This window comes from Carcharhinus amblyrhynchos, chromosome 1 (assembly GCF_965287045.1).
Source record: "Carcharhinus amblyrhynchos chromosome 1, sCarAmb.v2.hapA, whole genome shotgun sequence".
NCBI classification, from domain to species: Eukaryota; Metazoa; Chordata; class Chondrichthyes; order Carcharhiniformes; family Carcharhinidae; genus Carcharhinus; species Carcharhinus amblyrhynchos.
The window spans coordinates 170,671,174-170,699,137 of record NC_137324.1 but is presented as its reverse complement, the minus strand read 5'-3'; the positions used below and the strand labels follow the sequence as shown (position 1 = coordinate 170,699,137).

The following is a 27,964-nucleotide window of genomic DNA, read 5'->3' as shown; positions in this document are numbered from 1 at the left end:
CATTTCCCTTGAATGGAATGGCTCGTTTGGCAACTTCATCCACACTGCTGTAGGTCTGGAGTCACATGTAGGCCAGATTTCCTTCCCTAAAGGGCCATTTATTTTTCTTTTCCAGCAATCGATGATAGTTTCATGGTCCCCATTACTGAGATTAGTTTTACATTCCAGATTTATGAATTGAATTTAAGTCCCTCCAGCTATCGTGGTGGGATTTGAACCCATGTCCCCCAGAGTATTATCCGGTAGGGCTGAGGATTACCAGTCTAGTGACATTATCACAATACTGCCATCTCTCCTCCAAAGTCTATATGCAATTTTTTTTTAGTTTATTTATTATTGTCACAAGTCGGCTTACATTAACACTGCAATGAAAGTTACTGTGAAATTCCCCTAGTTGCCACACTCTGGCGCCTGTTCGGGTACACTGAGGGAGAAAGTAGCACGGTCAATGTGCCCAACCAACATGTCTTTCAGACCATGGGAGGAAACCGGAACACCTGGAGGAAACCCATGCAGACACGGGGAGAATGTGCAGACTCTGCACAGACAGACAGTCACCCAAGCCTGGAATCGAACCCGGGTCTCTGGCGCTGTGAAGCAGCAGTGCTAACAACTGTGCCACCCGATTTGAAGGGGGGGGCTTGTGGGTGGTGATGTTCCTAGGTGCTTGTTGCCCTTGTTCTTCTAGTCGGGAGAGATCGTGTATTTGGAAGGTGCTGTTGAAGGAGCCTTGGTGTGTTGCTGCATTGCATCTTACAGATGGTACACCCTGCTGCCACTGAGCACCATCGCTGAAGGGAGTGAATGTTTAAGGTAGTGGATGGGCTGCCAATCAAGTGGGCTCCTGGATGATGTCGAGCTTCTTGAGTGTTGTCGGAACTGCACTCATACAGGCCACAGCCAATCAAATACCAAAACATACATACTTCAGATTGTGGCTGATTGCGTCATCTTCACCTCTTGGTTAAGACCTTAAGCTGTTTGAAATATTGCTCAGAGCCCTGAGTAGTTAATTTTAAAATTAATGTCAGATGGAGTGGAGCCAGTTGTCTCAGCCACCTAGTGTGTGGTTCAGAGAGAGTATTGCCAGCAGCTTGGATTCAATTCCTGCTCTGACTTGGGATGTGTCTTCTCGCCGTGTCCCTGGGAATGGAAAGTGATGGGCAAACCCACCACTGATTGAAAACTGTCTAGGAAAATGTGGAGATGCCGGCTTTGGACTGGGGTGGGCACAGTAAGAAGTCTCACAACACCAGGTTAAAGTCCAACAGGTTTATTTGGTAGCACGAGCTTTCGGAGCTCAGCTCCTTCATCAGGAGAGTTGCAGGATTTGTTTCACAAACAGGGCATAGAGAGACACAAACTCAATTATAAGATAATAGTTGGTATGCGAGTCTTAACAGGTAAAAGCAGCTTAGGATCAGCAGACAATCAGCAGAGCACACGCACCATGTTATCTCTGGGTATACTATTAATGTTGTGAAACGTATTTGACAAGGAACTACTGGTGATGACTATCATTGATAAATTGGCTGAGCTATCTGAAAGTGCACGGTGAGCCAACTTAGACTGTGTAATCAATTGTTATTTCACTACTACTGCAAATACTGTCCATATTCAGCCCCATGATGCCTTTGTTCCTGTAGCTTTAATTTTTAAACATTATCTCCTTAAGTGTAGATGTTGCTATGGGTTCGTGGCATGGCATGTGGAGCAAATTTGAGGGGAGCGGGTGACACTCAAAGTTCCCCACCATTGGCAGCTTTTCCTCAGCTGATATCTATGTCAATTGTAGACTAGTTGATAGAGATTGATTGCTAAGTTTAGCTAACAACTTCATTGCCATTGTCTCATGCCCTTACCAGCACGGTAGATGACAAACTAGATAGATTTTGGTCTGTTCTCATCCTTGGCACAGTGGTTAGCACTGCTGCCTCACACCTCTAGGTTTGATTCCTGACCTGGGACAGGCATTCTCCCCATATCCGCGTGGGTTTTCTTGGGTGCTCTAGTTTCCTCCCACATGTGCATAGGTTAGGTGCATTGGCTATGCCGAATTGTCCCTTAGTGTCCTGGGATACGTAGATTAGTGGGGTAAATGTGGGATTATGAGGATAGAGCCTGGGTGGGATTGTGGTTGGTGCAGACTTGGTGGGCTGAATGGCCTCCTTCTGCATTGAAGGGATTCTATGATTTCTCTGTATAGAATTCCTTTTGCCTGTCAAACTCACCCACTAAAGGTACATTTCCTTTGAGTGATAAGTTATTCACTTTCCTGAACGTTGTACAGAATTGCTTTATACTTTTCTTGACATAATTGTTATTCAGTAGCATTTTTTGGGAAATCGGGATAATGCCTCGAGAAAAAGTGGCCCTGAATCTCTGCATGACCTGGGGATGAGGGGGTGGCATGTAGGCAGAGGTGGTAGCAGAGTCAGAATGGCAATGGAAAGTGAAAGTAGCTTGATAGGAAGCAGAAAGGCTAATGGAGGAGCCATCTAGTGTTTCCACGGCGCCCTGGGGAATGTGGAACCTCAGTCTGGCACAGTCACAACATCATAAGGAAGCAGAGTCAGTGGGAGAGCTTGCCTGCCAGGGTTTTGGCTAATCCCACCTTCTTTGTATCATTTTGCAATGTCAAGACATATAGAGTATGGACCTAGTGGTGGAAAATAAGACTAGAATAATTAGGTGGTTATGTTTGACTGGCACAGTGCAATGGGCCAAAGGGCCTTTTCTGTGCTGTGGACCTGTGTGACTGTATGGCTCAAAATGATCTGGGCACCAGAAATAGACCAGTGTTCATGTCCTTGGAGTGAGGGTTGTAAAGGCAAATGTGGGGCAGGAGTGTGGCGAACGGGATTGCTGGCAATGGGAGTCATTGACTGGTAGGATCCGAGATTTTTTTTTTATTCATTCATGGAACATTACTGGCCAGCATTTATTCCCCATCCCTTGTTGCCCAAGCGCAGTCAAAGTCAACCACATTGCTGTGGCTCTGGAGTCACACATAGGCCAGACCAGGTAAGCACAGCAGACTTCCTTCCCTAAAGGACATGAGTGAACCAGATGGGTTTTCCCGACAATGGTTTCATGGTCATCAGCAGATTCTTAAATCCAGGTTTTCTTTTTTATTGAATTCAAATTCCACCATCTGCCGAGGCAGGATTCGAACCCAGATCCCCAGAACGTGAGCAGAGATTCTCGATTAATAGTCTAGCGATAATACCACTGGGCTCCCCAGTGATTTTAAACATTTTCACAATCAGCCTCCTTACATAGGGGGCCAACATTGTGGACAACAGCAATATTTTGGAGCCATCATGCATCACTTCTATGAGGATGTGTGATGCCCAAAAACTCTGCTATTTTGGGGGGATGGAGGTCAGTGGCAGAGGAGACCCAAAGATTTTCAGTCCTAAAGCCCATTCATACAAAACGCCTCACGTTGCGCACGCGTCCTTTCAGATATTGCACTTCGAAATGGAAAACATCTTAAGAAGTCATTTAGAAAAACGAGTCATTTCTGATTAGCCTTTCTAACTCCAATAACCTGGCCTCTGACAACTGCAATCTAAAGAAATGTCTCTCAACATCAAACTTGAATTACCTCACGGATGTTTCTACTTAGACCACTTGCAGACAGATAATAGGCAAGCGATAGTTATAAAAGGACAAGTTAGATTAAATTAATACAACCCCCCCCCCCCCCACTTTAGCGATTAAACGACGTCACAGATCCCAGACTGCCCCTCAGCAATGATGCCAGGGGTTAATTAGTTAGTTATCTAAAATTAACTATAATATCGTATTCTGATTAAAAGATTCTAAGGGTAATCATAAATCAATTTATCTCCCATTTCATGAGGGGCATATACAGGATGAATGCACATAGTCTTTTTCCCAGGAAAGGGGAATTGAAAACCAGAGGGTGTAGGTTTAAGGTAAGAGCGGAAAGATTTAAAAGGGATCTGAGGGGCAACTTCTTCACCCGGAGGAAGGTGCGCTTATGGAATGAGCTGCCAGAGAAAGTCGTTGAGGCAGATTCAGTAGCAACACTTTCAACACTGCTTGCTGCGGTGGCACAATGGTTAGCACTGCTGCCTCACAGCGCCAGGGACTCGGGTTCAATTCCCGGCTTGAGTCACTGTCTGTGCGGAGTCTGCACATTCTCCCCGTGTCTGCATGGGTTTCCTCCAGATGCTCCGGTTTCCTCCCACAATCCAAAAATGTGCGAGTTAGGTGGATTGGCCTTGGTAAGTTGTCCCTTAGTGTCAGGAGGCCAGCAGGTTAAATACGTGGGGTTATGGGGATAGGGCCTGGGTGGGATTGGTGTCAGTGCAGACTTGATGGGCTGATTGGCCTCCTTCTGTACTGTAAGGATTCTATGAACATTTAAAACACATTTGGATAAATATGGATGGGAAACAATTAGAGGGGTATGGGTCAAACGCAAGTAATTGGGATTAGCTGGGGGGGGGGGGGGTACTATGGTTGGCATGGACCGGTTGGGCGGAAGAGCCTGTTTCTGTGGTGCATCTATAATTGGATTATCACCTTGCAATCATTCCTGTATATCTGTTTCTCTTTATACAAAGACTCTACAGTGAATCTCTTGAAGACTCACTGAAAAATACATGAAATGTTTTCTATATTTGAAGATTATATAACTCCAGTGCAGTTAGGGGGTAATTCTACTCATTAACTATCAGCAGCATTGAATGAGTCCCAGTGGTAGCACTTCTGTCCCTAAGTCAAGAAGCTCTAACTGAAGGCTTTGAGCATATATTAGGATTGTTTTCGCTGGAGTTCAGACGAATGAGGGGGGGAATCTCATAGAGACTTATAAAATTCTCACAAGACTAGACAGGATAGATGCAGGGAGGATGTTCCCAATGGTGGGGGAGTCCAGAACCAGGGGTCACAGTCGGAGGATTCTGGTAGAACATTTAGGGCGGAGGTGAGGAGACATTTCTTCACCCAAAGAGTAGTGAGCCTGAGGAATTCATTACCACAGGAAGTAGTTGATGGCAAAACATGGAATATATTCAAGAGGCAGCTGGACATAGCATTTGGGGCAAATGGGATCATTGGTTATGGAGAAAAAGCAGGATTAGGCTATTGAGTTGGACGATCAGCCATGATCGTAATGAATAGCGGAGAAGGTTCAAAGGGCCAAATGGCCTCCTCCTGCTCCTATCTTCTATGTTTCTATATTTCAAAGTGACACTTGCAGCATCAGAGGCAAATAAGATGTAAAACTGAGACTACTAGTTCAAGGGGATATAATTGTTTTCTGGCACAAATGAAGGAAAAAAAGGGAGTTTTAACCAGATTCATTCTGGGGATGAAAGGGTTGATGTATGAGGAGAGATTAAACAGTTGGGTTTGTACTCACTGGAGTTCACAAGGATAAAGGGACATCTGATCGAGGTATGTAAAATTTTAAAAGGGATTGATAAGCTAAATGGAGACCAAATGTTTCCTTTTATGGGGCAATCTAGAACAAGAGGTCTCAGGGTATAGGTTGTGAGGCAGTAGATTTAATACTGAGATGAGGAGAACTACTTCTCGCAGAGGGTAATGAACTTGTGGAACTCGCTGCCCCAGAGCGTGGTGGAGTCTGAATCATTGAATGGTTTCAAGAAGTAGCCTCATAACACCAGGTTAAAGTCCAACAGGTTTATTTGGTAGCACAAGCTTTTAGAACGCTGCTCCTTCATCATCTGATGAAGTAGGGATTCTTTGAGTGCTACATTAGTGGCCCAGTCTGTCACGCAAACTAGCCTCCCATCCATTTATTCTGTCTACACTTCCTGCTACCTCGGAAAAGCAGCCAATGTAATCAAAAACCCCACTCAAACACCGAACATACTCTCTTCCACCTTTTTCCATTGGTAAAAAGATGTAAAAGTCAGACATCATGCACCAACCGACTCAAGGACAGCTTCTTGCCTGCTGCCGTCAGACTTTTGAATGGACCTACCTTGCATTAAGTTGGTCTTTCTCTACACCCTAGTTTTGACTGTAATACTAAATTCTGCACCCTCACCTTTCCTTCTCCCTATATATTCTATGAACGGGATGCTTTGTCTGTATCACGCGCAAGTAACAATATTTTTCACTGTATCATAGAATCCTTACAGTACAGGAGGAGGCCATTTGGCCCATCAAGTCTACTGACTGTAATTTCACCCAAGCCCTATTCCCGTAAGCGCACACATTTACCCTGCAAATACAATACTATCAAATGTGACAATAATAAATCAAGTTATTGATGAAAAATATGAATTGATGATAAGAACAATATTTTCTTTGTGAAAATCATGATCGTTCATCAGAAGAATCATAGAACCCTACAGTGCAGAAAGAGCCCTTCAGCCCATCGAGTCCGCAACCAGGTCCTACTCCCGTATCCCCACATATTATACCCACTAACCTATGCATCCCTGGGTACTAAGGGGCAGTTTCTTAGCATGGCCAATCAACCTAACCCGCACATCTTTGGACTGTGGGAGGAAACCCACGCAGACATGAGAAGAATGTGCAAACTCCACCCAGACAGCGACCTGAGCCGGGAATCGAACCCAAGACCCTGGAGCTGTGAAGCAGCAGTGCTAAACACCGCGCTACCGTGCCGCCCAATAATCTTCCCCTCCCGCTCTTCGTCTCAACATTAGTGATTAGTTCTTCAGCCACCACCCTCTGGAATTCCCTCCCTAAACCTGTCCACCTCTCCACTCATCTCTTCTCCTTAAAATCCTCCTTCAAACTGATCTTCAGCTCAAGATTTTGGCTGCATTTGCTCATCTTCCTTTGGCTGACGTTCAAACATCCTTTGGCAATGTTTGGGATGTTACTGCATGTTCAAGGCTTTATATAAACACCAGTTGCTGTCATGCAATCAATAGTTCTTATTAATCATTTCTACTTACAATGTGGATTTACTTTGGCACACTGCTGTTTTTTTTGCCCACCCTTAATTGCCTTGAAGGCTCCAGCTGAACTGTGTTGGACTGGAGTCACACATCGATCAGACAGGGTAGTGGGTGGTAGGTTTCCTCCCCTGGAGGGCACTGGTGAACCAGTTGGGTTTTTAAACAACTACTTGGCAACTTTTCATGGTCATTTCTTTTCTGATGCCAACCCACAAACTACACAATTTGTTGTGTTTAATTTGTTATGGTGAGATTTGAACTCATAACCCCAGTTGGGAATAACTTTTTCCATTTTGATTTTCCATCCTACTTAATCAGTTGTCCATTTCCTAGAAATTCGATGCAGCGGGACTAGAGAATCCCAGCTGCGATCCAGCCCTGGTTTGTTACTGGGTTTCTGTATTTTAAAATATGATCTATTTGCAATGGAGTAGACTAATATATTCTTGACTGCTTTCCCACTTCCCTACCCCCACTATAATCTTTAGCAGGGGTTTTTTGGGGGTGGGTGGAGAAGAGGGGAGGTTGGTTAGCTTGGATGGGAATAGTGCGGATGCAGGATGTCAATAGTGTGGGTTCAATCCCTCCACCAGCTGTGGTAATTGATGGAGATCCCTGCCTCCTCGCCTTGCCTCATGCTTGTGGAGTTGTACCCCTCAAGGTACCAGTAGCTAAAAATGTCTCTCTGTTGGGGAGAGACTTTGTTGGTCCTTATATTACTCTGCTAGATGCATTCATAATCTTCATCTTATTCAGAACTGTGCAATATTTCCAATTTAAAATTCTTACCCTTACCCTCTCCTATCTCTGTAACCTCCCTCCAGCGCTACATCTCAATGCTTCCCAATCCAAACTGCTCATTCTGCACCTCTTGTCTGTTCCTCCCATTGTCCTTACTTTTGTGGCTGTGACTTCAAACTAAATCCTGAATTCCCACTCTAAATCCTTTCTCCTCAGCAGCACCCTCACTCCTTGAAGACCCTTCATTAAATCAATTTCTTTAACCAAGCTTTTGCCCACTCCAATAATCTTTCTTTAGAACAGTACGAGCAGGAGGAGATCATATAGCCCATCATGTCTGTGCCAGTTCTTTAAAGAGTTAATTCAACTTCCCATACTCATTCCCTGTGTCATTGTGTTTTTACCTAATTCCCCTTTGATGGCTATTCTGAAGTTTATTTATTAGTCACAAGTAGGCTTACATTAACACTGCAATGATGTTACTGTGAAAATCCCCTAGTCGCCACATTCCGGCACCTGTTTGGGTACACTGAGGGACAATTTAGCATGGCCAATGCACCTAACCAGCACCAGGTTGGACTGTGGGAGGAAATCCAAGCACCCAGAGGAAACCCATGCAGACACGGGGAGAATGTGCAGACATGACACAGATAGTGACCCAAGCTGGGAATCGAACCTAGGTCCCTGGCGCTGCAAAGCAGCAGTGCTAACCACTGTGCCACCCTGTCCTGCAGGCAGTGCATTCCTGATCCTAACTAACTTTTGTATGAAGGCTGAAGGGGACACGATTGAGCTAATATAAGGGGTATGACCAAGGTGAATAGAAAGCAGCTGTTCCGTTTGGTTAAGGGGTCAATCAAAAAGGGGGCATAGTTTTAGGGTGAGGGGCAGGAGATTTAGGGGAGATTTGAGAAAACATTTTCTCGCTCAGAGGGTGGTGGGGATCTGGAACGCACTGCCTGGGAAGGTAATGGAGGTCGGAAACCTTACGACTTTTAACAAGTATTTGGATGAGCACTTGAAACAACATAATATTCAAGGATATGGGACAAGTGCAGGAAAATGGGGTCAGTTAGTGTGACTTTAGTGGTAGTTATTGTTGATGCAGACTCAATAGGCCGTGTGGCCTTTTCTGCACTGTGTAACGCTAAGGTTTTTGCTCATGTCACCTCCAGTTCTTTTGTCAATCACCTTAAATCTCTGCTCTCTGGTTATCAGCTCTTCAGCCAAAATACAATTTGTCTAAATACTTAATGATTGTAAACACCTCATCAAATCTCCTAACCTTCTCTGTTCTACAACTCCAGCTTCTGCGGTCTATCCAAGTAACTTCATCTCGACTCCTTTCTGAAGCATGTAGGATGTTTCTCTATGCAGGTCTTAGCCTCAGCTCGGTGTTAGCATTGTCATTCTTGAGCTAGGTGCTCCCTCAGGCTACAAGTAGCTAAAAATGTCTCTCTGTTGGGAAGAGACTCTGTTGGTCCTTTTGTTACTCTGCTAGATGCATTCATAATCTTCAGCTTATTCAGAACTGTGCAATATTTCCAATTTAAAATTCTTACCCTTACCCTCTCCTATCTCTGTAACCTCCCTCCAGCGCTACATCTCAATGCTTCCCAATCCAAACTGCTCATTCTGCACCTCTTGTCTGTTCCTCCCATTGTCCTTACGTTTGTGATTGTGACTTCAAACTAAATCCTGAATTCCCACTCTAAATCCTTTCTCCTCAGCAGCACCCTCACTCTCTCTCTCTCTCTCCAGAGACATCCATTGGTACTATTTGGATTCTTGCTGGTGTCATGATCAACTTACCCCTCAATGAACCTCATTAAAAGAGATTATAGAAATCTTGGAAACCCTGCAGAAGGAAGCCATTTGGCCCATCAAGTCTGAACCACCAACAATCCCATCTAAGCCCTATCTCTACAATCCCACATAGTTACTCTGCTAATCCCTCTAATCTATGCATTCTGGTACACTAAAGTGCAATTTAGCATAGCCAATGAACCTAACCCACACATCTTTGAACTGTGGGAGAAAACTGGAGCACTCAGAGGAAACCCATGCAGACACGGGGAGAACATGCAAACTCTACACAGACAGTCACACAAACCGGGATTGAACCCAGGTCCCTTGAGCTGTGAGGCAGCAGTGCTAACCACAGTGCCACTGTACCGCCCATCATTATCTGGTCACTAAGCCCATTGCTGCTTTTGGGGGGATTGATGTGTTTAAATTGACTGAGACATCCCCTGCATTACAGCCAAGACTGCACTCGGGAGAGTGCTTCATTGTCTGTTTGAGATGTGCCAAGGTTGTAAAAAGGCACTATGCAAATGAAGACCAGATTAAATGCAGTTCACTGTTGTTTGTACGTGAGCTGGTTCAGTTTCTTGTACTATATCTGAATGCTTTAGCAAATTTTATGTCAGGGAGTTTGGTGTCCTGCAGTTAAGTAACAAGTATTACAAGAGTACAAATGCATTCACATTCAACTTAGCAGCTTCCCTCACTGGTTGGGAAATATATTCAGTAATTCACAGCTGTTTGGTCAGGCAAGTCTCAGCTCCAGTTCTTGTCTTCACTGGGATAGTCATTATGGAAATAGTGGAGCCTCTAATTGATTTAATTGCTTGTAGAAATCAGGATTAAATCAGCTCCTGAAGACAAATTCATAGAATCGTAGAATCCCTACAGTGCAGGAGGAGACCTTGTGCCCAGTGAGTCTGAAATGACTCCACCTGACAGAGCACCTTATTCAGGACCTCTCCCCTGCCCTAGCCCTGTAACTCTACACATTTACTATGGCTAATTAGTCTAAACTTTATATCTTTGGATGTTAAGGGGCAATTTAGCATGGCCAATCCCTGCACATCTTTGGACCGTAAGTAGTCTCACAACACCAGATTAAAATCCAACAGGTTTATTTGATAGCACGAGCTTTTGGCACGCTGCCCCTTCATCAGGTGAAAACTTGTGATTCCAGATAAGCCTGTTGGACTTTAACCTGCTGTCCTGAGACTACTTACTGTGTCCAACCCAGTCTAATTCCGGCAACTCCATATCATCTTCAGACTGTGAGAGGAAACTAGAGCATTTGGAGGGAATAACATGCAGCCTCAGGGAGAACATACAAACTCCACGCACAATTGCAATGAATCCTGCTGGAGATAGCTGGGTGCTGGATAAGGACAGGAAAAGGGGTTTGCTGTGATGTGATGCACCAGGCAGTGGAATAGTCTCATGCACAAATTACAGTCACATGGGTAAGGTACGGCAGGGCACCTGTGGATTGTGCCCTGAGAAGCAGGATAAGAAATCCTGGAGAATTAGTATATTAGGTTTAGGAATACTGTAGAATGTGGCCTGGTAGCTTAGATTCCTATATCTGAACCAGGTTGGTCACCTATGTGTTCAATGCTCACTCTTCTAGAACTATTGGCACACCGTGTACTAAATGTACTAGTATGGTAGACTACCTGACACAAGCCCTATCCTGTACAAGATGCAGGGGAATCATATTGTTGCTGGTGAACCATCACCCCTAGAGGTGGAGGAAGTGATTCTAATCTGCAGCTTTGGGATTCTATTGAGTGGGGGTGGAACGGAAGGGTATGGAATAGGGGAACACTGATCAGATTGGGAATCCTTGCCCATATGGTTCTGCTGTCTTCCACCTCCAACTCAAGAAATAAAAGATTACAGATAGTGTTCTGCCAGATAAGCTTCCCCTACCTTTACATCCACTCGAGCTTTGAGAGTGTGGGGTTTTCAGAAGTTTAAGCTTCCCTCATTATATCATATCACTTGTGGTTTTAAAGAGCCTTGCCTTTAGTCTCATTTGTTTCTCTGTCTACATATTCTTATCTCACTTACTTTATATTGGAATTGGAATGTGACATTTAAATATCATTTTGTCAGAATACTTTGCTGTTTATAACACAGGTATTAGTAAAGCATCAATTCCACTTTGAAACCAGTTTAGCTCCATTGGTTGGACAGCTGGCTCATGATGCAGAGTTACGCCAACAGCATGGGTTCAATTCCCATACTGACCGAGGTTATTCATGAAGGCCTTGACTTTGCTTGAAGTGTGATGATCCTCAAGTTTAATCACCAACAGTCAGTTCTCCCCCCTCAAAAAGGGGAGAGGAGCCTATGGTCATCTGGGACTGCAGTCACTTTACCTTTTATCCCAGACACTCTGATGTTTATTCACTCCACTCCTATTTACTAAGTCACTCCCTCTCAAGTTGATTCCTCCTCCAATCTGTCATTTTCCTAGTTTGCTCCATACAGGCTACTCTTTCACTTTCATCATGGCTTCTTCCATCAATATGCTTTCCTCTCCACTACAGTCCAGGAAAATAGAAAATAAGATCCTAGGGCTGCATTCAACTCGCGATGGACCACGACATCATCATATCAAACTACCATGAAGTTGCAACATGTTTTTCTTTGTAATGTAATTTTTTAAATTCATTTGTAGGACTTGGGCTTCACTGGCTGGCCAGCATCTGTTGCCCATTCCTTATTGTCCAAAGGTTGTTGAGAATCAACCACGTTGCTGTGGCTCTGGAGTCACATGTAGGCCAGACCAGGTAAGCATGATGTGGAAATGCCGGCATTGGACTGGGGTGTGCGCAGTAAGAAGTCTCACAACACCAGGTTAAAGTCCAACAGGTTTATTTGGTAGCACGAGCTTTCCAAAGCAGCACTCCGAAAGCTCGTGATACCAAATAAACCTGTTGGACTTTAACCTGGTCTTGTGACACTTCTGATGAAGACCAGGTAACAACAGCAGATTCCCTTCCATGAAGGACATTAATGAAACTTATGAGTTTTTTCAACAATTGACAATTGTTTTGTGGTCATCAGTAGATTCGTAATTACCGATATTTTTTATTGAATTCATGGCAGAAATAGAACCCGGGTCCCCAAACTTTGCTGAATTTTTGGATTAATAGTCTAGTGATAATATCACTTGGCCATCGCCTCCCTCAGTGACTTCAAAAGGTGGCACAGGCAGCTCTGACTAATTCAACGTAAATGTCAATGCTGGAAGATTTGAATTTGAACTGAGCAGCATAAATAATACTCGGCCAAGTGGGAATTGGGTGCTAGAGAAAAAGAACAACATGTAAGTTGATTGGAATTGCAGGTAGAGAAGAATTGACTTGTGCACGCAGTGTAGCCTTAAGATTGGTATGATGGCATTACTTTTCACCACTTGTTGCCAATCGTTGGTACATATTAGACAAGTTCTGCACAGTGCCAATTCTCTCTATCCAGTATGAGAAAATACAAATAAAATAAAAGCTTGAAACACTGGGGTTTTTTTAAAACTAGAACAGTAAGTAAACAGTCTTCCATAAAGATGTTAAACTTTATAAAGGGATGGGGCAGGCTGTTTCCAGTGACTGAGGGGTCTAGAATGAAGACTTGTCATTATAAGATTATATGTAATTTAGGGCAGAGAGCTTGAGACATTTTTGGTTTTTCGTGGAGGGAATTGAGACTCACGAGTTAAGGAACCAACAGTTTAAGCAGGGATCATTTCAGAATATAAAAACTGAAATGCTGAGAGGAAAGCAAAATGTGTTCCAGCTACTCACTCGGTCAGCCATTATCTGAGGAGAGAAAATGAGGGTTAACATTTCAGTGACCTCCCATCAGAACCTGAGTCTTCTGACAATAGATCATTGAACAGAAATGTTGGCCAGGATTTCCCGACTGTTCATGTCAGCATGATTTTTTTCCATCCCGCTGTAATGAACAGAGATTTGGCTTGCTGCCAAATTCTCCAACTTTGCTGCAGCAGGACCATGGCGCGAATGGGCAGTAAGATTACATCCGTTAACTCTGTTTCTCTCCCCACTGACGCTGCCCGACCTGCTGAGTATTCCAGCACTTTCTGTTTTCTTTTCCATGTAAGAATATGTTGGGTAGGACAACAAAAAAGAAATGAAAAGAACATGAGAGCAGAACAGAAAACGGGATGAGGACAATTGCACATATGGAGACTAAACAACAACAGACTGGTTCAGAGTTTTTTTTTACTTTATTGTTTATTAGGATGTGGGTATCATTGGCAAGGCTAGCATTTGTAGTAGTTTTTTGGTCCCATTACTGATGTGCTTTTGTTCCCAATTTTTATCATTTTGATTGGATTTGATTTATTATTGTCTCATGTATTAACATACAGTGAAAAGTATTGTTTCTTGCACGCTATATAGACAAAACATACCGTTCCTGGAGAAGGAAACGAGAGAGTGCAGAATGTAATATTACAGTCATAGCTAGGGTGTAGAAAAGATCAACTTAATGCGAGGCAAGTCCATTCAAAAATCTGACAGAGGCAGGGAAGAATCTGTTCTTAAGTTGGTTGGTACGTGACTTCGGGCTTTTGTATCTTCTTCCCGAAGGAAGAAAGTGGAAGAGTGAATGTCCGGGATGTGTGGGGTCCTTAATTATGCTGGCTGCTTTGCCGAGGCAGCGGGAGTGTAGACAGAGTCAATGGATGGGAGCTGGTTTGTGTGATGGGTTGGGCTACATTCATGACCTTTTGTAGTTCCTTAAATTCAAATAATTGAATTTAAATTCCACACGCTGCCATGGTGGGATTTAAACTCATTGCCCCAGATCATTTGCCTGGGCCTCTGGATTACTAGTGTGGTATCAGTTCAGCACTATCTCCTTCATGTGCATTTTCTGTGTTAATTACCAGCACATCATTCTGAGGAACAATACACTACTGCCATGGGTGGCATGATGGCACAGTGGTTAGCACTGCTGCCTCACAGTGCCAGGGACTCGGGTTCTTGGGTCACCGTCTGTGTGGCGTTTGCACATTGTCCCCGTGTCTGCATGGGTTTCCTCTGGGTGCTCCGGTTTTCCTCCCACAGTCCAAAGATGTGTGGGTTAGGTGGATTGGCCATGCTAAATTGCCCCTTAGTGACAGAGGGACTAGCTAGGGTAAATGCATGGGATTATGAGGATAGGGTCTGGGTGGAGTTGTGATCAGTGCAGACTTGATGGGCCGAATGGACCCCTTCTGCACTGTAGGATTTTATGATAATCGTCAAGATATGAAACAACTTGTAGGTTTATTTTTAGAAAGGGATATTATCGTACTAAAGATATTGCACCTGTTTCTTGAGCAATAAGATGATGTAGTTCACTTTGTGATTAGCATTGAGATAAGTCATTATGTCATCATTGCATTATAAAACAGTGATGCTTCATGTGACTTCTCTCCTCTTCTGTTTGTTTTCAAGAAGGTTTTAGATATAGCTCTTGGGATGAAAGGCAGGGTCAGGCTATTGAGTTGATCAACCATGATCATACTGAACGGGCTCGAATGGCCTACTTCTGCTCCTAGTTTCTATGCTTCAAAACATTTCAAATCCCACAACACTGCATTCCCCATTCCCTTTGCCTCACCTGTTTACAGCAATCCAAGCTCTAGAATTCCCACCCTAAATCTCTGTACCTTTCCATCTCCTTAGAACCATAGAAAAGTTACAGCACAGAAGGCAACCATTCAGTCCATCTTGTCCATGCCAGCCCAAGGACACCTTTTAAAATGCTTCTTAAAGCCTATCACATTTGGTTAACTTTTAGCTCTTTATCAACAAGGAGATCAAGGACTGTGTCTGGGAAAGGCAAAAATGTGGAATTAATCTCACAGTCAGATCAGCCATGGGTTTACTGAATGGCTGAGTAAGCTCAAGGGGCTGAATGGCCTCCTCCTACTTCTATTACTTATGATTCTTATAAGCCTTTAATTGATTGAATCACATAGGAACAGCTTGATTATTTTTGTTTGATTACACGCCTGTGAATTGTCATGCAATATTTTAGACTTTTTTTCATTCTTTTGTGGGACATGGGCGTCGCTGGCTGGCCAACATTTGTTACCCATCCCTAGATGCCCTTGGAGGGCAGTTCAGAGTCAACCACATTGCTGTGGCCCTGGAGTCACACGTAGGCCAGATCAAGTAAGGACATCAGATTTCCTTCCCGAATGGACATTAGTGCATTAGTTGGATTTTTTTGACAATCTGACAATGGTTTCATGGCCATCAGTAGATTCTTAATTCCAGATTTTTTTTTTAAATTGAATTCAAGTTCCACCATCTGCTATAGCAGGATTTGAACCTGGATCCCCAGAACATTAGCTGAGTTTCTGGATTAATAGTCTAGCAATAATACCACTGGGCCATTGCCCCCCCATGATGCTATACAGATGCAGACTATCGATAGTTGTCTACAGAGTTAAAATGCAAGCCACATAATCTCAGAGATTAATTCTAATGTATACACGAACAGGCACACTAGCATCTCAGACAAGCATGCTACTAACTGACTCACAGCTGACACTAATACTATAGCTGACAGCTAGGGGTAAATTTCATCACCACTACTTGGGTGGTAATGTGCTGCTTGCCATGTGTTTAGGGCAGTGATTTTCACAATTTTCCCAGAAGAAAAATTGGCACATTCCCCGTGATTCCCCCACCACAAATATTGCTTCACTCCTGACCCACACCAGCACTTAAATCTGAAGCAGAGCATTATCTATCCAAGGCAACACAGAAGCTCGATTCCTGCGAATGCATTAGAGAGTTAGCAAACACAGAGAGAAATGAAAGTACAGAACTTTGATGATAAAATCTCTAGACCTCAAAGATCACTGGAATTCCTCAAGGGATCCCAGTTTTTAAACCTATGATTTAGACTATCAAACTAAAAAGAATGATGAACTCGATATTTACTTCTTGAAACCAATGACAAAAATCAGAAAATTTTGCGTAATAATTTGTTCAATTTTACATTGAATGGTTGGCGGTTCGTATTTCTATGTCTCAGTCAGAGTAACAAAGAAAGAGGAAGTGAACCCTGGGGCCCTTATTAATAACAGCATTTCACGAGAGCACAGTCTCATGGGGCGAACAAAGTTATCCACTAGAAGCTTTTAACTTTTATCATTGAAAGGCAATGACATCCTTCCCTTGCACATCAAGAAATACTACACAATCGAAGTAATGCAAGGTAAAGAAGAACAGTCTTGCATTTTCAAAACCACTTTCACAACATGCAGATGTCTACACTTCCCACTGTCTCGGAAAAGCAGCCAGTATAATTAAGGACCCCACGCATCCCAGACATTCCCTCTTCCACCTTCTTCTGTGGGGAGAAAGATACAAAAGTCTGAGGGCACATATCAACCGACTCAAGAACAGCTTCTTCCCTGCTGTCATCATGGGCCTATCTTGCATTAAGTTGATCTTTCTCTACACCCTAGCTATGGCTGTAACACTACATTCTGCACTCTCTTGTTTCCTTCTCTATGAACAGTATGTTTTGGCTGTATAGCATGCAAGAAACAATAGTTTTCACTGTATGCTAATACACGTGACAATAATAAGTCAAATCAAAATGTCCCAAAGTCCTTTACAGCCAATGATGTGTTTTGAAATGTCACCAGCGTTGCAATGTAGAAAACTTGGCAGCCAATTTGCACATAGCAAGATCTTGCAAACAGCAATGTGCTAATGATCGGACAATGTGCTGCGGTGATGTTGGATGAGTGATAAACATTATATTATATAATGAGAGGGTCACTGCTTAAAAAATAAGGGGTTGCTCATTGGAGACAGAGATTTGGATTATTTTTTCTCTGAGGGTCCTAAATCCCTTGAACTCTTGGCATAATGGTTAGCACTGCTGCCTGACACAGCACCAGGGACCTGGTCTCAATTCCTGGCTGGGTCACTGTCTGTGTGGAGTCTGAACGTTCTCCCCGTGTCTGCGCCACAGTCTGAAAGACCTGCCGGTTAGATGCATTGGCCATACTAAATCCTCCCTCAGTGTACCCGAACAGGTGCCAAAGTGTTGCGACTAGGGGATACATACAGTAACTTCATTGCAGTGTTAATGTAAGCTGACTTGTAACAATAATAAATAAATTTTAAACTCTCTTCCTCAAGAAGTGGTGGAAACAGCCTTTGAATTTTTAAGCAGATCGAGATAAATTGATTAACAAAGTGGTGAAAGTTTATGGGGTAAACAGGAAGGTGATATTGGGTTCACAAGTGGATCAGTAACAATCTTATTGAATGACTGAACAGGTTCGAGGGGCTGAGTGGCCTACTTCTGCTCCTGACTGGTATGTTCAGATCCCGTGGATTTGGGGGGGGTGCAGGGGGAGCGGTCTCCTCCACTGTTTTTGTCCAGTGGTGCTATTGACAATTCGTCCACCTGAAAGGGCATCTCATCCACAAGCAACACCTGACAGCACTGAACTGTCTGCCTGGGTTACATGGTAAAAGCTTTAGGACCCAAACCTTCTGATTCAGGACAGGACCACCACCTCTGGAATCACAGCTGACACCGGAAAAAAAAGCACCCGTCCCCTCCCCCATAAAAGTCCCTCGAAAGTGAAAAGGCTGCGTGCATCCAGGTAACCTCTACTTGTGTCATTAACAGAGAATCATTCGAGCTATGTAGAAACCCGCAGAGCGAGTTATTATAACATCTACACATTGCAAAGTAGACTCTCCAATTTGCTGCGGGATTTTCAGCTACAAAAGCTGCCCCTTCCTCTCAAAGGGCGTTTTCATTCAGATTTACCGCAATTTACAAAAGGAGTCATGTTACCCAACAATGCACAGAATGACTCCGAAATTTCCACGTTGAGGGTGAAGAGCCCTGGCGTTTAACCTTCACACACCAGCCTGCCCTGTTCCTGTGTCTCATTATTCGCCCCCCTCACCACCCCACCACCTCCTTAAGAATCTATCGAACCCAGAATCATAGAATCTCTACAGAGCAGAACGAGGCCATTCAGCCCATCAGGTCTGCACTAACTCTTCGTCAGAGCATCCCAGCCAGCCTCAATCACCATAACCCCACATTGGGACGAAGTAGCATGACCAATCCCCCTAACCGACACATTTTGGGACACTAAGGGGCAATTTAGCTTAGCCAATCCCCCTAACCGACACATCTTTGAACATTAAAGGACAATTTAGCAAGGCCACCCCCCTAACCTACATATCTTTGGATTCTCCTATCCATCTACTTTTGGGGTTATTGGGATTTCTGCACTGTATGACTCTTTCCCCCGTTACTTCGTTAGAAACAACAACCTGTCCCCATATCATTTGGTCAAAAAAGCCTCAAGATGCTTCCCTCATATGAAAAGGGATTTTAACTAAGACAAGGCAGAGGAAGGGGTCTAAGACTATAAAGAAATTCATCCCCTGGTGGTCTTGTTCCCGTCACTAACGGTGTTGGGTCGCTCCAACCCTCACAGTTTTCTGTCCTCTGTTATTATTAACCGGGCATCGTTCCTGGGCCATATTAACCCTATCTTCTATTCCCCCCCCCCCACCCCCACTCCCCCCCCCCCCCACCACCACTCCCACTCCCACTCTCTCTCTCGGTCCTATCCCTTCCTGACTTTAAACGTGGTCCGTCGAAACCGCTTTCTCTCCATCCCCAACCTTCCAACACGTCGAAACAACCGTTTCCTTTCGGATTGGGTGTTAGTGTCACTCTCTGAAAGGAATTCCTGACTTCTATGAACCGCGGACGGCGTACATCTCATTCAGCCCGCACTTTCTTGTTTCAAGAATAACCCCCTGGGATTGCTTTCCTTCAATTTAACACCAAATTTACCCCGCTGGAAAGTAATCCTTTGGCTGGAGTTCTCTGGCTGTGGCCAGTGCAGAGTGATAAAAGGTAGGTAAGTAGGTGGGTGGGTGGGGGTGTGGGATTCGATCATTCTTTGCTGGACCGGTTTGCAAGCCGTGGTGAAGGGGGGAAGCTGTGAGAGGTAATGGGATTCCCACCAAGTGCAACCTACACATGATCCCAGTTCGAGGGATGTTTGAACGAGGCAACTTCATCTCCCTGCTCCCACTGTCTGCAAAATCCCAAAGGAAAATGGGACAGAAAGCTCTCTCACAAGGGGCCAGTCCAATCCCCCTAACCTACACATGTTTGGACACTAAGGGGCAATTTAGCATAGCCAATCCACCTGACCTGCACATCTTGAGTCACTAAGGGGCAACTTAGTATGGCCAATCTCCCTAACCTACACATCTTGGGACACTAAGAGATAATTTAGCATGGCCAAACCCCGAAACCTACACATCTTGGAGCACCAAGGGACAATTTAGCATAGCCGATCCCCCTAACCTGCACATCTGGGGACACTAAGAGATAATTTAGCATGGCCAAACCCCGAAACCTACACATCTTGGGGCACCAAGGGACAATTTAGCATAGCCGATCCCCCTAACCTGCACATCTTGGGATACCAAGAGCCAACTTAGCAAAGCCAATCCCCCTAACCTGCACATCTGGGATAACAGCAGGGTTTATCTAGCACTCACCTGGTTGGCTAGAGGGTACTTCTTGCTGACTTTCCCCTGCTGGATGCCGGTGGATCTGTTGGCCGGGATGGGGTCGGCGGATTGCCCATTGGCCGGCGGCTTGATGGAGTTGACTTTGGACCTGACACTGTCGGTACTTGGAGTGCTCAGGAAGAGCAACGCAGCCCAGAGTAGGAAGCAGCCGGCTGGAGACATCCTCAGATGGACAGGGGGGAAGAAAGAAATAGAAAGGGTGGGGGAATTAAAATGAGTGACTTTTAAAATTAACAACTTTTAACGAAACTTTAAATATAAACTGGCCGTGGCTGAGGGCTCAAGAGTGGATTATTCCAGTGGCATTGGCTTCAGGAATATAATTCTCTTCTATTGTAAATTTGCCTGTAGGTGCTCGCCGTTTAGGAGATCGGCGTCTGTGTCTCTCCTGCTCTCAGCCCTGCCTTTTATACAGCCGTGTTCCCTCCCTGCCCACAGTGCGGGAGGGGGGGGGGGGGGTCGGATCTAGGCGGGTCTCGCTTTCCCAAACCACCCCCTCCCCTCCCCTGCTGTAACCCTCCCAAAAGAGATTCGAGAAAGAGCAGTATGTTTAAAAACATTGGAAAGAGCACTGACAGTGAGAGCGAGGGAGAGAGTTAAAAATAGGAGCAATAGCATTGGAAATAACACTGACAGAGAGAGAAAGAGAGTGTGTTAAAATAGGAGGAATAATACTGGAAACAGCGCTGATATAGAGAGAGGAGACAACGTGTTCAAGAACTGAGGCATAACATTGGAAAGAGCACTGACAGAGAGAGGGAGAGTTAAAAATAGGAGGGATGGCATTGGAAATAACATTGACAGAGAGAGAAGAAACAGGGATAACATTGGAAATAACATTGACAGAGAGGAGAAACAGGGATAACATTGGAAATAACATTGACAGAGAGGAGAAACAGGAATAACATTGGAAATAACATTGACAGAGAGGAGAAACAGGGATAACATTGGAAATAACATTGACAGAGAGAGGAGAAACAGGGATAACATTGGAAATAACATTGACAGAGAGAGGAGAAACAGGGATAACATTGGAAATAACATTGACAGAGAGAGGAGAAACAGGGATAACATTGGAAATAACATTGACAGAGAGGAGAAACAGGGATAACATTGGAAATAACATTGACAGAGAGAGGAGAAACAGGGATAACATTGGAAATAACATTGACAGAGAGGAGAAGGTGTAAAATAGGGATAACATTGGAAACAGAGAGTCAGTTAAAATAAGAGGAATGACATTGGAAACAGCGCAGGAAGTGACTGATCCTCCTTTAGTACGGGTTAATAATGTTGGGGATGTCAGTGAGGAACTCTGCACCCCAGATAACCTCCTCACCCTCTGTCCTCTCTCTTAAATGCCCCCCCCCCCGCCCCCCCTCACCCGCCCTCGTTCCATCAGAGATTTGGGATCAGGCGCTTGATGAAGCTGCCATCTAATTTTCTTCTTTTTTAAAAAAAGTAAAATCAAACACCGGTTGTGTGCCAGTCTGCAAACTCCAAACACTTCCAAGACTGGGGCGTTTGGATGGGGAAATTGTCGAGACTCCCCGGGGCTGACTGGGACAGATCGGCTGATCAGTATCAACGATATGGTCCAAATGTTTCACTTCCCCGGGCTGGCCGCTCTGTCTCTCACACCAGCCTGTATCCCAATGTTTAAACCGTGAGCTCAGCGGGAACTGCTCCCCATCCCTAGAGAGGCTCAGTGACCCCCTCCCCTCCAACTCCTCCCCCTCCCCCCCCCAAAAAAAAAACCCTTGGAATGAGAAAATGAACTGATTCCTCCGCACAATCTCGGGAGTAACAGTAGGTACAGGGAGAGAGGAGATATCAATCATTTCTACCTTCCATTCACTCCTGAGGATGACTGAGTTTATCCAGCATTTTCTACTTTCATTTCTGATTTCCAGCATCCACAGATTTTGCTTTCATTCTCTAATGTCTCCCAGTATAACGGACTGTTTTCACTCTGTCTCTCTCACTGCGACTAGTAACCAGGTAACGCAGGAGCTCAATTCTCGCAGACTCCAGTTTGTAGCGGCAACTGCACGTTGAGAGACTTTAACTAACTTTCTTTACCTGCGAGGGGCTGGGATTCTAACTGAGTTCGGTCACATTTTGTCCTGTAATATTTGCAGGTTTCACTGTTGGAGCAGCTGCCTACTTGAACTCTCCTGTCTTCGACCAAGACTGCGATCAACAAAGAGTAAGATCAAACTAATCGCAGGCACCCTGTAACTACTACTTGCATTGGAAGGCAGGGTAGAGATTTTTTTTTTAAAAGAGTCATAGAGCAATGCAGCAGGGAAACAGGCCCTTCGGCCCAACCTATCCATGCCCGACCGTGGTGCCCTCCCAGCCAGTCTTAGTTGCCCTCGTTTGGCCCATATCTCTCTAATCCTTTCCCATCCAGGTACTTATCCAAAGGCTTTTTAAATGTTGCTATTGTCCTGCCTTAACCACTTCCTCTGGCAGTTCGTCCTATATATGCACCACCTGTGTGAAGGAGTTGCCCCTCAGGTCCCCTTTGAATCTCCCCCTCTCCACCCCAACCTTAAATCTATGCCATTTAGTTTTCAATTTCCCTCCCCAACTTCTCCACAAACAGAACCTACATGCTAACTTTCTGCTCGGAGAATTAGAATAATCCTTGAAGTGCTTTGATCCCAAAAAAGAAATGAAGATGGTAGTGTAAGATATAGGAGCAGAATGAGCCCATTCAGCCCATCGAGCCTGCTCCGACATTCAATCATGGTTGATAAGTTTCTCAACCCAATTTTCCCACCTTTTCCCTGTAACCTTTGATCTCTTTACCAATTAAGAACCTATCTCTCTTTGTCATAAAGCCACCCCACCCTATGACCTGGCCTCCACAACCTTTTGTGACAATGAATTCCTTGGATTCACCACCCTCTGGCTGAAGAAATTCCTTCTCATCTCAGTTGTAAAGGTCCCTTTTACTCTGAGGCTGTGCCCTCGGATTCTAGTCTCACCTCCCAATGGAAACATCTTCTCCACATCCACTCTATTCAGACCTTTCAGTATTCTGTGCTGTGTTTATATCACTCTAACTGAGGGTGGGATAATAATCCAGAGGCAGAATTTTATGATCTCCTGCCAGTGATGGTGATGGTGGTAGGTTGGTGGGAGGTGAGGTGGGGCCATAAAGTACTCTGGGTGGCCTTCCGACCACCCACTGCCTGCCCACAATCTGTCTGTCAACTTTAAAAAGGGGCGGCGGCACAGTGGTTAACACTGCTGCCTCACAGCGCCAGGGACTTGTGTTCAATTCCTGGCTTGGATTACTGTTTGTGCGGAGTCTGCATGTTCTCCCCATGTCTGCATGGGTTTCCTCCAATACTCTGGTTTCCTTCCACAGTCCAAAAGACGTGCTTGTTAGGTACATTGGCCATGCTAAATTCTCCCTCAGTGTAACCCGAACCGGCGTCGGAGTGTGGCGACTAGGGGATTTCCACAGTAACGTCATTGCAGTGTTAATGTAAGGTGACTTGTGACATCAATAATTAAATTTTAAACTTACCTTTCCAAATGGGCACCATGTCTCGAGCTCTGCTCCCCCCTTCCCCACAGATACTCCCTCGCCCTCCCATCATCTCCATCAAGCCCTTTATCCCTTTCTTCCCACCCTCCACCCCTACCCAGTCTTCACCTCCCCTCCCTCTTCTGAGATTCCCCACACTTCATTGGCCCTGAATTCCGGGATCTAGTCCCAGGTCTGACCAATGCTGCAGCTGTTGCTGTTGTGTCTACGGAGCTGCCAGCCAGTCACATTCTTCCCAAGTGAGGGGTTCCAGCCAACTAAGCTCCTCAGGGCATTAAATAGCTGCGGGAAGGCCTTGATCAGTGGGAATGGATGTGATCCCCATGGCAGGGCAGGGTAGGAAACCTAACCATTCAAACAATCCTGATCCAGAGAACAAGTTCAAATCCCACGTTTTAAAATTGAAAATCAAAGATTCTGATGTCAGTAAAAGTGACCGCGAAACTTTCAGTTTGTCGGTAAAAATCTCAACTAATTCACTAATGCGACACGGTGGCACAGTAGTTAGCACTGCTGCCTCACAGTACCAGGGACCCGGGTTCAATCCCTGGCTTGTGTCACTGTGTGGAGTTTGCACCCTGTATCTGCGTGGGTTTCCTCCCACAGTCTGAAAGATATGCTAGTTAGGGTGCATTGAACCGAACAGGTGCTGAAGTGTGGCGACTAGGGGAATTTCACAGTAACTTCATTGCAATGTTAATGTAAGCCTTACTTGTGACTAATAAATTAACTTTAACTTTAATGTGCTTTAAGGAAGGAAGCGTGCGCCCACTCCTTATTGGGACTGGGTAAGATCGCCATAGCCCCAGATGACCATAGGTTTGCTTTCCCCTCCGAGGGGGGAGTGCTGACCGGTGGTGATTTAACCCGACCATCACCACACCTCAGGTGAGGGGCAAGGGTGAGAAAGCAGGGCTTTTGTGAATAATCTCAGCAGGTGCGGGGATTGAACCTGCGCCGTGGGCATCGCTCTGCATCACTAACCGGCCGTTCTACTGCAGCTAACCAGTCTCTGACTCCAGTTCCACACTGTGGTTGATTCTTAAATACCTGCTGTGATGGTCTATAACAGGTCACGCAGTTGCAGATATAACTGAACAATCAATGCTGGCCTTGCCAGTCACACACACATTCTGCAGATGAACAAAGAAATCCTATCATATACAAAACATATCAAATCCAAATCAAGCACTTTTCTACCTATTTCCCACCCTAGGCTCTAACGTCTGTACAATATTTACAGCTCACAAACAGCCCACTTAACTGATAGTTATGTTCCACTCACTAAGCAAGTGTCCGCCTCCTAGGACATTCACTATGTTGATTCTGGAGTTGAGAGAGTTGGCTTCTGAGGAGAGACTGAGTAGACTGGGACTATACTCATTGGAATTCAGAAGAATGAGGGAGGATCTTATTGAAACATATAAGATTATGAAGGGAGTAGATAAGATACAAGCAGGGAGGCTGTTTCCACTGACAGGTGAAACTAGAACTAGGGGGCATGGCCTCAAAACAAAGGGGAGCAGATTTAGGACTGAGTTGAGGACAAACCTCTTCACCCAAAGGGTTGTGAATCTGTGGAATTTCCTGCCCAATGAAGCAGTTGAGGCTACCTCATTGAATGTTTTTAAGGCAAGGATAGATACATTTTTGAACAGTAAAGGAATTCAAGGTTATCGTGAGCGAGTGGGTAGGTGGAGTTGAGTCCACAAAAAGATCAGTCATGACCTTATTGAATGGCGGGGCAGGCTCAAGGGGCCAAAATGGGCTCCTTCTGCTCCTGGCTCTTATGTGCGTATTTTCCCTCATCTGAAAAAGTTTTGTGCTAACTGCCTGGGATCAGAAGTTCAGCTCAGTGTTAAACAGGATGCCAAGGTTGCAAGCAGCTAACTTTAGCCTGAAACTATAGGAGAGGAAAATCCCCCATACGGTGGGGGCGGGGAGAGCGGAATCATCCCGTCCTGCCCACCACTGGAATCGTAGTGCAAGTGTTCATTGACTGTGGGCGGGATTTTCTTGGAGTGAGCACGGCCGGAAGACCCTGCTCACAGAGTCAGGCAGTGCAGAAAAGGCCCTTGGGCCCATCGAGTCTGTACGGACAATATCTACCACTAATCCCACTTCCCAGCACTCGTCCCATGTCCTTGAATGTTATGATGTTTCAAGTCCTCATCCAAATACTTTTTATTGGTGGGGGTGGGAACTGTGGGAAACAATGACAAGAGTTTGTAGCAGGGACCAAAGGTGATCGCTTTGGTCTTTCAAAGTCCAAAGATGTGTGTGTCAGGTGGGTTGCCTGTGCTAAATTGCTATTTAGTGTCAGGATTAGAAGGGTAAATATGTGGGGATAGGAGTTGGGAGGGATTGTAGTCAGTGCAGACTTGATGGGCTGAATGGCCTCCTTCTGTACTATAGGGGTTCTATAATTTTATGGTTGTCTCCATTTACTGAAATTGAAGCTCATCTGAGGTCAGAAAAGCAGTTTGAAAACCTACTGAAGGAATCAAGAGAAATGGTGGAGAAGTAATTCTCCGCATCATCAATGATCCTGTGGAAATTTACTCTGAATCAGTCAATGGTGTCACTGCAACGTATAGCTTGCATCTTAAGAATTGGAACAGAGTTGACAAAGTGCCTGGACACATTTAAAATGTGGCCTTCTATTGGGCTGGAGTTATACTGCATTTGGCACAAAGTCTGATACTAAAAGTGGTCTCCAGCCTGGTTTTAGTGCACCCTCAGGTCAGATTGAAAGCTGATCCCTGAGCTACACCAGCCACTTGCTGATGTCCAATCAAAAGCTCTTCACACTGTTACAAAGAGACATGGTATGTGAAATGTCAGGTGTGGCTTTCACGCATAATCTGTTCTAATGAGAAGTCACATTGCACAACTCTTCCGGAGAGTGGGTGCAGACTTAATGGGCTGAATGGCCTCCTTCTGCACTGTAGGGTTTCTATGGTGCCAGTAGTACACATTGTTGTAATCATTTGAAACTTGACATTCTTGTATTTGTCCCGATTTTGCAAGACACAAAGCTTCGACAACAAAGTTTAAGTAAATTGTTGCGAGAACCAAAAAATTAATTGAAGTGGGGAGTTGTAAGAAGCGTCAGAAAGATAGAGAGAGAAAGAGACAGGCGGAGAGGGAATGGTGTTTAGGGAAGAATTGCAAAGTATGGGGATGAAGACATGGCCACCAGTGCTGGGATAAAAGCTGGGACATGAACAAGATGCTGGACTGAGGGTGGCGCAGTGGCACAGTGCTTAGCACTGCTGCCTCACACAGCCAAGGACCCAGAATCAATTCCAAGCTCAGGTGACTGTCTGTGTGGAGTTGTAAGTTCTCCCCGTGTCTGTGTGAGTTTCCTCCAGGTGCTCCATTTTCCTCTCCCATTCCAAAGATGTGTAGGCTAGGTGGATTGGCCATGCTAAATTGCCACTTAGTGTCCCGAGATGTCTAGGTTAGAGGGATTAGAAGGGTAAATACTTGGGGCTACCGGGTCAGGGCCTGGATAAGAAACTCTGTTGGAGAATCAGTGCAGACTCAACGGGCAGAATGGTTTCCTTCTGCAATGTAGGGATTCTATGATACAGTGATGAAGAATTCTAGGCATGTTGGTTGTTGATCTGGAGGAAGGGCAAAGCAAGGAAGGGATTTAAACACAACACATTTCAATTCAGAGTCCAGGAGGCAATGGAAGTCACCAAGGTCAGGAGAAATGAATGAGTGAAATCTGGGGCAGGATGGAATATGCAGAGCAAAGTTTTGGATAAGCTACAGTTCAAGGGCTGGAAAGTGGGAGATCAGCCAGGAAAGCATTGGAGCCATTGAGTTTGGAGGTGACAAAGGCATTGATGAGGGTTTCAGGAGCATTGACTGAGGTGGGGTTGGAGGCATGACATTATGGAAACAGTGGGGAACTGTGAGAGAGATGGGAATAGCTTTGAGAACATTGAAGAGAAAGGGTGGTCAGATTCAGGGCAGTAGTTGGTACGGACAGAATTCTCAAAAGTAAAGTTTACTTATTACTTGCAAGTCAGCTTACGTTAACACTGTAATGAAGTTACTGTGAAAATCCCCTACTCACTACACTCCATCACCTATTTGGATACATGGAGGGAGAATTTAGCATGGCCAATGCACCCAACCAGCACATCTTTCAGACTGGGGGAAGAAACTGGAGCACCCAGAGGAAACCCACGCAGACTCCGCACAGACAGTGGCCCAATCGGGAATCGAACTCCGGACCTTGGCGATGTGAGGCAGCTGTGCTAACCACT

General features: G+C 44.9%; 1 protein-coding gene across 1 annotated transcript in view; it reads right to left on the bottom strand.

The window, feature by feature from the left end:
• Nucleotides 1-20,475, bottom strand: part of dkk2 (dickkopf WNT signaling pathway inhibitor 2) — a 45,615-nt gene extending 25,140 nt beyond the window's left edge. The window contains exon 1 of the mRNA XM_080195319.1: nucleotides 20,084-20,475. Within this exon, the coding sequence (XP_080051445.1) occupies nucleotides 20,084-20,278 (195 nt within the window). The 5' untranslated portion in view covers nucleotides 20,279-20,475. The remainder of the gene's footprint in view (nucleotides 1-20,083) is intronic.
• Nucleotides 20,476-27,964: the final 7,489 nt, after the last annotated feature.